The sequence below is a fragment of the Microcebus murinus genome, chromosome 10 (assembly GCF_040939455.1).
Source record: "Microcebus murinus isolate Inina chromosome 10, M.murinus_Inina_mat1.0, whole genome shotgun sequence".
Classification (NCBI taxonomy): Eukaryota; Metazoa; Chordata; class Mammalia; order Primates; family Cheirogaleidae; genus Microcebus; species Microcebus murinus.
The window spans coordinates 29,621,520-29,634,919 of NC_134113.1; the positions used below are offsets into that span (position 1 = coordinate 29,621,520).

Sequence of the window (13,400 nt, forward strand, 5' to 3'; positions counted from 1 at the left end):
GCTTCACTCGCTTACTGGCTGCTCACCTCCTGCTGTGCAGCCCGGTTCCTAACAGGCCACAGACCGGTACTGGTCCATGGCCTGAGGCTTGGGGACTACAGCTGTACAACATGCTTACAGATTATTTCTCATACATTTATGATAATCTGTCTTCTTGGCTCATTTTACTGCAGTTAGAACAAAAGAGTTTATACCAATGTCCAGAGGGCCCAATTGACCATCCACACCCAGTGTCCCAGAGTGTTTGTGCATCTTCTGGGGAGGATTTAGTCTTGATGAGGTCATCCTAATCCAGGACTTCCAAAGGTCTGCTGGACTAGAAGTCCCATTTTCACTTTATACCCAGAGGTTAGAAAGCTCAGGGGGAACTGAGTCATGTTCAGTAAATTTAGGAGCATCTGAAACATAAACCAGTTGCCAGTTTACTTATTTATATTGACAATGCTAACTGCCAAAGAGTCTAGAATGTTTGCATTCTTTAATCAGGGCCTTCTTCCTTTACCAACAAAGTAAAAATATAATCAGAAGGCTGCTCAGTGAGTCCTAGAACTAAAGCAAGGGGAGTTTGTTGAAAAAAATCAAAGTAGTTGGCTCTGAAAATCTCTGCCTTTTCAGTGCCTTTTAGTCCATTTAAATTTCTGTAACTTGTCTTATGATTGGATTTAAGTCTACATCTTATTGTTTTCTATTTGTTCCGTTTGTTGTTTCTTTATCCTCCTTTTCTTTTGTATTAATCAAATATTTCTTTGTATTCCATTTTATCTCCTTTATTGTCTTTTTAACTTTGTCTAATTTTTTTTGTTTAGTGGTAATCTCTAGAGGTTACAGTATGCATCCTTGACTTATCACAGTCTACTCTTGAATTAATTTTATGCTATTTATATATAATGTTAGAACTTACAAAAATATATCTCCATTTACCTACTTTTTGACAGTTTTATTTCTACATATGGTATAAGTTCACAATACATTAAGCAGCCAATTTTCTTCTAAAGCAAATAAGAAACAAAAAGTCTTTTTATATTTACCTCCATATTTGCTAGTTCCAGCACTCTATTCATTTGTGTAGATCTGGTATCAAGTCTCTTCAGCCTAAAAAACTTCAATTACTATTTCTTGTAGTGCGGGTCTCCTGGTAATGGATGACTTTCTCAGCTTTTTGTTTATCCTTTGTACTTTTGCTGAGATGTAGAATAATAGGTTAATGGGTAATTTTTCTTTCAGTACTTTAAAGATGTCATTTTCTACAGTCTGAATGTTTGGGTGCCCCTCAAAATTCATATGTTTATAGCTGCTTGTCTTTTCAAAAAGAAAGAAAAATAAAATTAAAAAAAAGAAAAGAAAATAATTTTAAAAAAATTCATATGTTGAAACTCTGACCCCAAAGGTGATGATCTTAAGAGATGAGACCTTTGGGAGGTGATTATATCCTGAGGACTCTCATGAATGGGACTCATACCCTTATAAAAGTGGCCCCGGAGAGACCTTTGCCTTTTCTGCCATGTGAGGACACAGCAAGAAGATACCATCTATGAACCAGGAAACAGGTCCTCACCAGATACCAAATCTGCCAGTGCCTTGACTTCTCAGCCTTCGGAACTATGAGAAATAAATTTCTGTTGCTTATAACCTACCCAGTGTGTGGTAATTTGTTAGAGTGGGGCAAATGGACTAAGACATAATTCCATTATCTTCTGATTTGCATTGTTTTTTATATGAAGCCAGCAATTGTTTTAATATTATTGTCCTATATGTAATGTATCTTTTTTTCTCTGCTCCTCTAATATTTTTGTTTTGTCTTGTTTTGTTTTTAGCAATTTGACCATGATGGGCCTACGTATGGTTTTATATTTTTTGCATGTATTTTTCTGAACTGTTTAGATCTATGGATTGATATTTTTCATTATATTTGGAAAATTTTTTCTCTTTTCTTCATTTATTTTTCTTACCTAATTCCTTTCTCATCTCTTTCTGAGACTCCAAAAGTATGCTTGACTACATGATATTGTCTCAACAGTATACTGAGGCTTTATCCATTTTTTAAAAAACATTTTTTCTCTCTGTGCTTAGTTTGTATGGTTTTTATTGGCCCATCCTCAAGTTCACTGGTCTTTTCTTCTGCAGGGTCCAATCTGCTATTAAGCTTATCCATTTCTCAGGTGAGATTTCGCATTTGTTTGCTCATGGTGCCCATCTTTTCCTTTAAATCCTTAAACATATTTATAACTGTTTTATAGCCTTTGTCTGCTAATTCTAACATCTATGCTGTATCTGGATCAAATTTTTTCTGCTTCTCTATATGTCCTGTGATTTTATTGTATGCCCAAACATTGCTAAATATTTGAGAATATGGGTTATGCTATCATTTTATAAAGATTTCTGAGTTTTGTTCTGGTAAGAAATTAAATTTCTGCTGATCCAGCTGGATTCTGTTGAGGCTTGGATTTAGCCTGTGTAGGATAAATCTAGAGTAGTCTTTACTCATGGGCTGTAATATTAATGGCCTTTCTAGGGTTTCAGTGGAATGCCTAGAGTGTTCAGCGAAGTCTGGTGAGAACTTAAACATCTCTCAGTACTATGTAACCTCGTGATTTTTGTTCAGCTCACAGCCTTCAAGTAGTTGTTCTCTGCTAAGCCTTGTTGCCCTGTGCATGAGCAGGTTTATATTTGACCAAAGACTCAGGGGACTCATAGACAGAATTTGGGGGGTTTCTGTTCTTCATAGCTCCTCTATCATACCCTGTCCTCAAACTTCCAGTTGTTTAGCAGCTTTGAATTCTGACTTCTGTTTCCTCTGCCCAGTAAGACTGGTGGTGTCTCCTTGGGCTCTACTTCCTTGTACCATGGTTTTAGAAAGTGCTCTCAGGCTACAGCCTGGTAGGGATTTTATGCTTCTTATGTGTTTCCCATCGCTCAAGATTCACACCCCTGTGCTGTCTCTTGCCCAGTGCCTAAAAACAGTTGCTTCATGTATCTTGCCCTGTTGTATGCTTGTTTACGGTAGGAGAGTAAGTCTGATAACCATCACTCTCCCATTGCTGGAATTGGAAGTTCTGTCAAAGGAATTAGTGAAACCTGATGAGCCAGTTTCAGAATTCTCACGAATGCAACAAATAAGTAATAGTAGCTAAGAAAGAATTGATAAAATAATTAGAAGAAACTTGTCCAGTCAACTCTCAAAACACAGTTACAACTATAGTAATTAAAATAGTACAGGATTAGGAAAATAGATCATAGAAAGCCCAGAAGCAGACCCACGTATATATGGGAACTTATGATAAAGGCAGCATTTCCAATCAGTGGGGAAATGTATGGACTTCTTCTTCTTCTTTTTTTTTTTTTAATAGAGACAGTGTCTTGCTCTGTTGCCCATGTTGAAATGCAGTGGCTTAATCATAGCAGCACACTGCTGACTTGAACTCTTGGGCTCAAGCAATCCTCCCACCTCAGCCTCATGAGTGGCTAGAACTACAAGCGGGTACCACCATGCCCAGCTAACTTTTTTATTTTATGTAGAGATGAGGTCTCACTATGTTGCTCAGGATGGTCTCAAACTGCTGGTTTGAAGTGGTCTTTCTGCCTCAGCCTCCCAAAGTGCTGGGATTGTAGGTGTGAGCCACTGCACCCAGCCAGTATCTGGACTATTTAGCATGTGGTTAAGATTTTTATTTGGAAAAATATAAAGTTGGATCTTTATTTTAAATCATACATTTAAAAAAAACTGTAGATAAATTAAACAACTAAACAATAAAAATAATCCAAGTGGTACTGCTCTTCCAGGGCATGGACAATGCATTTAAATAAATGTGTAGGATCAGCACAGCAATTATTTCTCCTTTTAGTATTTGAATTTTAAATGTATGCCATGACTTAGGTAATTAAAATTCTTTTTCTGCCTCCGTGGCCAGTAAGCTTGTTCCTGGAGCCCAGACTTATTACATGTGTCACAGAAATTGTGCCCATTAATTTAAGGGGAGATGAACAGCTGAATTCTCTGGACTCATTGTTTATGACTATGTATCTTACTTTACAGAAATATTTTTATGGTACACCATATATTGGAAAATATATTCATGCTTTTAAAATATAAGTTTTCTCAGGTCTCATGATCAGCAAAAAAATAAAAGGCAAAAATATAGATTACTATAGTTTTTATTTTTATTTTTTTATTTTTGTAGAGACAGGGTCTTGTTATGTTGCCCAGGCTGGTCTTCAACTCCTGACCTCGAGCAATCCTCCTGCCTCAGGCTCCCAATTGTTGAAATTACAGGCATGAGCCACTGTGTCCAGCAGTATAGTACTTTTAGAAATCAATTGCAAGGAGCCTTTGTTACAGTGATTCCACAACTGAAAATTTATCTGAAATACTCTTTCGTATTAAAAGGAAAAACCTTTGTATTCAAAGGTATTGCTTTCAGTATAATTTGTAATAATGAGAAGTTGTAAATAACCAATTTTTCCAAATAAAGAAAACTTGTTAAATGTATTTAGATCATTATGTAGCCATTTAAAAGGGTGCATATGCAAGTTGTCCTTACATGGGGGATACGAAATTCAAAACTCATGATTTTAGTATAAAAGACCTACACATGAACAAAAGGTTAGATACCTATCATACACAAAATATTAAGTGTGATTGTGTTTGGGTGATAGGATTCTACACTTTTAAATTTTTCTGTATTTCCCAATTTTTAAACATAATTTTTCTTTAATGATGAATGAAGAAAACATCATTTGAAATATATATGTAGGTGAAAAATACTGTCTCTTTAGCTGCAAAAGAATTTTTCTAAAAGTTAAAATTATTGTAGCCCTAAATTTCTAAAAATAATATATTTTGTGAGATAACTTATGTTTATAGTGTTCTCAGTCAAAAATAAGTAGAGGCTAATGTAGAAAACTTTTCCAACATTATTGCTTTTTGAGCATTAATTTTAGGGGGAAATCTGTCTTTAATTCTCAGTTGTTGGTAGGGTTACAAGTGATGTTTTGTTCATCTGCAGTATAAAGATTATTTTTATTGTGGTAAAATATATATAACATAAAATTTACCATTTTAACCATTTTTACATATACAGTTCTGTGGCATTAAGTACATTCACATTGTTGTGCAACAAATTGCAATGATTTTTATCAGGTCTCATTGGTTATATATAATATTAAGTTAGCCCCAATTCCCTCAAAAAGTTTGTTTTTTATTTTTATTATTATTATTGTTTTTTGTTCCCTAAATATTTACTGAGGACCTACTCAATGCCAGGCATTGTGTCTGAGGCTAGAACACTAAATGAGACAGATGTGGTTTCTCTCTTCTTGGAGCTTACATTCTTTCAGGGAAGTAAACATAGACCACTTAGTCATAAGTGAGATGTTAACTGTGAATGTGGGCTACGCTAAGAACACATCCTGGGGTGCTGATCTAGATAGGGTGCAGTGATTAGGAAGGCTTTTCCCGAGGAAATGATATAGAAGCAGAGAACTTGAAGGATGTGTAAAATCCTTCTACATATTTAAAGCTAGGTAAAGAGTAAGGGGCATTGTTTGAGGCACAGGGAGCAGCATGTGAGGAAAAACATAAGGCAAGAGCAAGGACCAAGAGAAGATGGGGATGGTGCCCAGGAGAGGAGAATGATGGAAGACTGTGAGCAGTGGTTAGCATGTCAGACTTCTCTTCAAGGGAAATGTGAAACCACCAAAAGGTTTTAAGCAGAAGAGTGACACACTTTGATTCAAGATTTAAAGATCACTTTTAGACCGGGCATGGGGCTCATGCCTATAATCCTAGCACTCAGGGAGGCCGATGCAGAGGATTGCTTGAGGCCAGGAGTCCGAGACCAGCCTGAGCAAGAGCAAGACTCTGTCTCTACAAAAAATAGTAAAAATTAGCTAGACGTGGTGGCACATACCTGTAGTCCCAGCTACCCAAGTGGCTGAGGCAGGGGGATCAATTGACCCTCCAGGAGTTTGAGGTTGTAGTGACCTATGATGATGCCATGGCACTCTAGCCTGGGTGACAGAGCGAGGCCCTGTCTCTAAATGAATGAGTGAATGAATGAATAAATAAACAAATAAATAAATTGTCTGTCTATCTATCAATCATCTATCACTTTTGTTGCTTGTGGAGAATGGAAGATAGCAGGACTGATTATGGTTTGAGGAGACAGGACCTGATAATGGATTGGGATCGAGTAAGTGGAAGAGAAAGAGGAAGTGAGCATGACTCCTGGGTTTCTGGCTTGAGAGACCATTTCCTGAGAAAAAGAACCTTGGAGAAGGAGCAGTTTAGGGAGGAAGAAGATGAGTTCATACTTGGACAAGTTCAGAGTTGGAAGTGCCTGCAGTATATCCAAGAGGAGACGCCCAGTAGGCAGTTATACTTATGAGTGGAGATTTCAGGAGTGAAGTCTGGGCATATAGATAGTAAGTGACACAACAAATGATTAGCATGTTTCATGGTATACTTAATCTTTTTATCTTTTTCATCTGCCTTTGTCTCTCAGAAGTTGCAGAAATGAATCCTGTTACTGTAGTCAACAGATGGTTTCTCTTCTAATGTTGACCGACAGTTAAAAAAACATAAATATTTTGCTTATTGCCTTGAACTTCACCTTCAGTCTGTAAACACACCATATCCTATCGAAGCAAACTTGGAGATTGCCAATTTTTTTTTTAATGAGTCTATGAAAATTTTAGGGCTGACTGCAATCCAAACTCCCTCATTATACAACTAGGAAACAATGGTCAGTGTGGTTGTGAGTTTCACAAGGTTACACCTGGGCAGTTGCACAATTGGCCCTAGAGTTCAGGACTGTACTTACTGGGCAGTCTTCTTTCCACTACTTTTTACTGCTTCCTTCTCCTATTAAAGAGCTGCTAGATTTCAGAGTTCCTCTTACTAATGGTTTTTCTTACAGGATGTGGAAAAGTGCCTATCTTGTTTGGTCTCAGAGCCCTGAGGGCTGGAAATGTATTTTTTAATAATGATAAGAAATATTCAAAGGAAAATTTGGATTTCTTATGAAAGCACTTTAAAACTTTTCATGGACCCTTTTGGTTCTGTAATAAATGAATAACTCTGTGACTGTGCATATAGACATAAAATTTTACATACAGTTTCAGGAACTACATAGATTCCAAGGTAAAGAACTCCTGTTACATAATTTACACTACTCTCAAGGATGTGTGAATCAGTTTTTCTAGAAAGAAGTTCAAGAATTTCCTCATTCTATTGAATGAGTACTAATGAATTTTAAGGGATTCAATGGTTGTTCAGTTAACTTCTCAAATGCCTACAGACAGTCCATGTCTGCTGATCTATTAGTCACTGTTGACTAATATCCATCTTGGTGACACATTCTCTGGCAGTTTTAAAAGGTGGTTGCGCAGAAGTGAATTAGAGAGTCAGAAATCTATTAATGCCTTAGTAGAAATTTTATATCTTCTTTACATTCCTAAAATTAACAGTCCAGTTAGATGTTATTTGAGGCCTGGCAGTAAAGGACTTAACCTTTCCTGATCAAAGTCGGGGCAAAGAGAAGCCTGTTTTATTGGTATCAACCTATTTTTGATGTATCTGATTAAACATAAATGGAGGAGGAGAAAATACAAGCTATCATCCTGACTTTTAGCTCCCCAAAGGCAAAAAGCATATACAGAGCATATATGCAGGGATTATAATGTAGTATCCAGTAGAGGGAAGGACTTAACCCTGCGTGCCCTTAGGTGGTTTTAAATTGAAGGTAGAAACATCCTCTCCCTCAGGCACCATCTGCTTCTCTTCTACCGCCTGCATTCTTCACTTATTTGAGGTTCATATCCTCTTCATTTCTTTTGTGCTCAGAAATTTCTTCCAGGCTGTGGACCCTCCTGCTCAGGGTGCATCATTAGCTGACCAAGATATATGCTCTTCCTCATTCACAAATTTCTTTAAAATCCTGTTTCTTCTATGGACCTTCTAGTGACAAATTGGTACCTTTTTTGTTACAAACTTTTTTCATATCACTTTCTAAAATTATATTATTTGTGTGCCCTCCCTCCTTCCTCCTCCCTAGAATAAAAGCCTCAGGATCTTATCAGTCTCATTCATAACTACATTCCTATTACCCAGGGCAGTGCCCAGTGCCAGGTACTCAGTAAATCTTTGAGTGAGAATTAGTGGGTGAATATCTTCTCCATAAATTCCTCAAGGACAGGGACCATGCCTGTTTTACTTACAGCTTATGACAACGCAGAGATATTTTCAGTAAAGCCTCCTAAGAGCACTGCCTCATGGTGCCCTTCCACTTGAGAACTTTCTGTTGTTTACACAGAAGCCACACGGAACTTCCAGTGCTCTAAGTAATTTGGCCAGTAGAATAAACTTTCATTTTTGCCAGAGACTTAAGACAGTGGCTCAGAGATTTGGCTATGGAAACAGACCGCCTGACTCAAATCTGGACCCCTCTCCTTACTGACTCAGTGATTCTGGCAGTTACTGATGTTGTATATGCCTCAATTTATTCATCTGTAAATTAAGGCAAACAGTAGCATCTGTTTTATAGGATTATTTTGAAGATTAAATGAGTTGCTATCAGTAATGTTTCAAGAACTATTCTAGGACATATGTACTCAATAAATGTGGGTATGATCATGATGTGGTGGTGGCAGTGGGGTTCGGTCAATAATGTTGTAGAATGAATATTTTTGTGTTTTGTTATCTGATCATTCTATCTTATTAATATTTTTCTTCATCATTGCTTTCTCTAAATATAAGAATCAAGTCTTCTCAGAAATATTCTTGTCACTTAAAATATTAAGTAATTTTTTTTAAAAAAGATAGCTTATTAAGAAATACAATTTGATTCCTTGCATTAGTCATTTGCAATTATTATGCAAAGTTTATTTTCCTGGGGGTACTGAGTAGATTTTTCTTTTCCAGAGTCTGTGTAAAATAAGTTTCTTTCATTTAGAGCATTTCAATAATACTGTTCTTCGTATTTGAACCTTTCTCACATATTTTCTGGAGGAAAAGATTAATAATATATTACTTGTTATAAAGTCAGGATAAACTACCCACCATGGAATATTTTTCCTTGCAAGGTTATTTTGAGTTTTTAAGTATTATTTCACATAGAACTTAATTATGCCTCTGTGTGTCTTTGTTTCACATGGTGAATCAATAAATGCCAGAGTCAAAGTGTTTCTGTCAGGAAAAATTATTTTTTTAGGTCAACCTTAAGAATGAGGGTCGGGGTGGGACAAAGAGGAAAGCCTTCCATTAAATTCCACACCCTCAGTTGATGACTTATAATAATCTTGACTCTGGGCGTAGAGGGAAACTACAAGTAAAATTAAAACATAATCAGTCTATTACCTAAATCTGCCTCTTTTGTTTTTTTGTTTTTGTTATTGCTAAAATATTAGTAATAAAAATACTATTCATAGTTTCCTAATAGTCTAAAATTAGTCTTCATTTTCTATTTGGTCCTCTGCACTTCTATCTAATTTTCAAAGGCACTTAGGAAAAAAATAACAAAAGAACCCTGGAAAGGATCTTAAAGGAATAGACTGCTCAAAAGCAGAAGACAGGATGTCTGAGATTTTTCCCATTATCTCCTTAATGGGGCATATAGATGATAGGTCTGTCCATGAAGGAACTTCTGTACGAATGAGTTATGCTATTTTCAGTTCATTGGAGCTCTCTATCCTCCCCACGTCCAGGAAGTTACAGGTGTGGGCAGTTAGGTTCTTTGTCAGTGATATCACTTTAATTTTAATTCTCAACATACCAGTCCTTTTCTTAACAGAAAGTTTCACTACAGGCTTGATGAAATGAGTAATAAAGGCTTTCTTGGGTCATACGATAACAGTGGAAAATGACAGAAATAGAGGAAAGAAATAGAGTACTTTAAAAAATACAAGGTACTTGGCTTGGTGGGAGTAGAGAATTGAATCAAAAACCTAGAGCAGCTGACATAAAACTAAGTTATTTGAATAAAAGGGAAAAAAGAAAATTGGTTAGTCTCCACAGCATAGGTTGACCTTTATAATGGTCTGCCAGTGTTGTCTGTCATGATGACATTTAATGGGAAAGACGTTGCTTGCAGAATATGACTTGGCTGCGTGGTATGGCATTTAATACCATTTGATACCGTAGGACCTTTTACAAATCAAATCTTTCTTCTGCCTTCTAGATTTTCACCTGATGGAAGATTAATTGTTTCATGTAGTGAGGATAAAACTATTAAAATTTGGGATACCACGAATAAGCAGTGTGTAAATAACTTCTCAGATTCTGTAGGGTAAGTACACTCTTGTACATTTATGTGGGTTAATTTGCTAAGGATATGTTTAATTATAACAATTTAAGTAAAGAAATGAGAGTGGGAAAACTGAAATATTAGACCATCTTATTCTTTCCTCCTAGATTTGCAAACTTTGTGGATTTTAACCCTAATGGTACCTACATAGCTTCAGCAGGTTCTGATCACACTGTGAAAATCTGGGATATAAGAGTGAACAAATTACTCCAGCATTATCAAGGTAATAATCTCCCTAACAGAAAAAAATTTAACTATTGAATGGTCTTCTCTGGGAAGGACCCATTCTCCTTCTTGCTGTGTTTTGGCCCTCTCCGTGAGGGCCCTGGGCTGCCTTTGAACCAGAGAAGAGTAGAGCTGGCTCCCATCAACAGCAGGGGCTGAGAAGCTGCAGAGAAGAGAGAGGTAAAGTGACCTTAAAAATGATGTTAGGGCTAGAAGAAAGTAAGTTAATGTGAGATCTTCGAACTCTGATTATCTACATTGAGTGAGAAGTCAGGGCATGAAATCGACTCTGAGTTCTGAAGCACAGGGAGGTATGTGAACACAAATAAGTGTTATAACTGGTACAAACAACTTCCTGCTGTGCCTGTGTATTGAGGCCAAAAGAGAAGTGAATTGATTTTCTTGGTTTATATTGGATTTAAATTAAATCCACATTATTATTTTACATAAGTAGCTATCACTTATACAGTATTTAACATGTAGCAGACACTATGCTATATCCTCACAATATTCTCGAGAAGTACCCCCTGTTTTAAAGATAAGGAAATTGAGACTTACAGAGAGAAAGGAACTTGCTCAAATAATTGATAGAACTGACTTAGGTCTTCCTGCTTACAAGTGCATAGAATAAACTTTTGATCACTGTGTTATACTGCCTCCTATTGGAAGGATGGTATCCAGAAATGAATTCTCCAACAGATGACGGGACTGTGCCCTTCTTCAAATATATCTCCACATTCTTCACCCCTTAATCCCAAGCCACTAAGTGGTTATTAAATTAAATTTGAGGCCAGGTTATATACCTTATATAAGCTGGCAGTAATCAACTGTTGGTTATATTGGTAATATATACAAAGACTTTATAGTTATGTGATCAATAAAACTATCTTTCCATGACAAGGTCTTGTTTTTAGTTTTTCCATCCCACTAGCCAGAAGCTTAATCTTGTAGGATGCCAACATACTTATTCGTTTTAATGAGCTATATAGAATTTTGGTGTTGTGGAAATGTTGCTGTAATTGATTCTTGTTTTCAACCTAATGTTGCTACTAAGGCAAAAGGGGTATCTTTAAAGTTAAGAATTGTTCTCTGAACTTTCTGTTTTTATTTTCTACAAATCAGTTCACAGCGGTGGAGTTAATTGTATATCATTCCATCCTTCGGGTAACTATCTCATCACTGCTGCTTCAGATGGTACACTTAAGATTCTGGATCTCTTAGAAGGAAGGCTCATATACACACTTCAAGGACATACGGTACTAACACTAAGATTTTTGCTTTTTATGTATAAAAATATTAAAAATATAAAGCACTACATATTTTAAAGTTTTGATCCTTTTATTATATGCCTTTATTATTTTTCCAGACATGGCACACACATTGCTGCTATCACAAATTTTTTTTTTACTTCTAAGCCTATGTTCTTATACTCTGGAAACAATTCTTAGAAATATTATTAATTATAATTCTTGCCAAAATCAATGCATATTTTTCAGTGGCCATTAAATGAACCCTACTGCTGTCCTTATCAGTATGTTGTATAAATTGGCTGGTTGAATGGGGATGGGTAAGTGTATTCCCTATTTCTGAGCTTTGTCCTCAGGCAGAGACTCTCCCACTAACCCTGACACTCTTTGCCTCTCACGCCCCTCATTTACTGCTTTCACTAATCTGACTGGTGAGCTTAGAAGGAGAAATTTGGCAAGCATAGCCTAACGCCTTCTATTTTCCTGCCTAAAGACTGAGCCTGTTCTCACTGTTTTCCTCTGATGCTTTTTGTGGGGAAACATGCCCTTGTCTAGTGTTGTGTGACTTAGTAGTCGAACTTGACTCGTTGTGGGCCTCAGTTCTAGAATGCCCTTATTTCTCAAATGATTTATAACCAAGAGGAAGAGGGGTGCTATTTATGGAACTGATTCAAAGACATCCCCCCCATATAATTAAAGAGAAATTTTTGTTTAAATATATAAACTATTCTTCCCTTCTGGGTAAATATTCAAACTTCTCTGAAGTTTTTAGTATATATCCTTTCTCTCTCTCTTTCTCTCATTTTTTTTTAGATGTACTAGGTACTTCCTTTTAACCAAGTATAAGCTGTTTATATCTAGAAATAGAATGAGCTTTGTGGTCTAGAAGAAAAGAGATTCTTTCTACTTTCATGTATCCTGCCTGGTTTCCTGCTTCGCTTTATCATTTATTCTGCAGAAGCATTAGGGTGAAGCCGAAATAGACACTAACCAGCTCAGATATATGCATATCCATGGATTTAGGATGAATAAACACAACCAATAAAAGTGGCCACGGGTTGAAACATCCATGAAAGGAGTGCAAAATAATAGAGGAAAAAAGATAAACACAGTATTTTAGAAGAAAAACACTCTACACAAAGATGGAATTTTTCATAGTCTGGAGGTGAAGTCTGCTTTTGAAGCTATGATAACCTAAGTCTGTGGGATGATCTACTTGGAAAAATACAAGGTGTTCTTCCCATAAACTTTTCTTGTATAGATTAAGGACATATTAAAAACAAATAGAATACATTAATATTTTTGAGATGAGAAGTAATTACTCTTATTTTAACCAAAACGTTGACCTAAAGGCTATGCTTCCAGTGCCTCTGCCCAGTCCAGTCTTGCCCAAGTCTGCAGTAATTGCTCAGTGTCAAGTTCTCATTACCTCTCACCTAGATAACAGGCCTCCAACTCTCCTAACTGGCCTCCAACTATCATTCTTATTCCAATTCATTCTCACAGTTGTGATACTAATTTTCATCAATCACAGCTCTCCTCCTATCCACATCTGTATCCTGCTCTTACAACTTTTAGTGATTCAGTGTTGCCTACATGAAGGAAGAACTCAGTGAAGCTAAGTGTGGCC

The 13,400-nt window shown here is 36.5% G+C and overlaps 1 protein-coding gene across 4 annotated transcripts in view; it reads left to right on the forward strand.

Annotated features, from left to right (window-relative positions):
* The window catches only part of POC1B (POC1 centriolar protein B), a 92,853-nt gene that overhangs the window by 35,319 nt on the left and 44,134 nt on the right, over positions 1–13,400 (forward strand). For all 4 annotated transcript variants that reach the window (XM_012753866.3, XM_012753867.3, XM_076007118.1 and 1 more), the window contains exons 5-7: positions 10,173–10,280; positions 10,406–10,521; positions 11,646–11,779. In XM_012753866.3, coding sequence (XP_012609320.1) covers positions 10,173–10,280; positions 10,406–10,521; positions 11,646–11,779 — 358 coding nt within the window. The remainder of the gene's footprint in view (positions 1–10,172; positions 10,281–10,405; positions 10,522–11,645; positions 11,780–13,400) is intronic.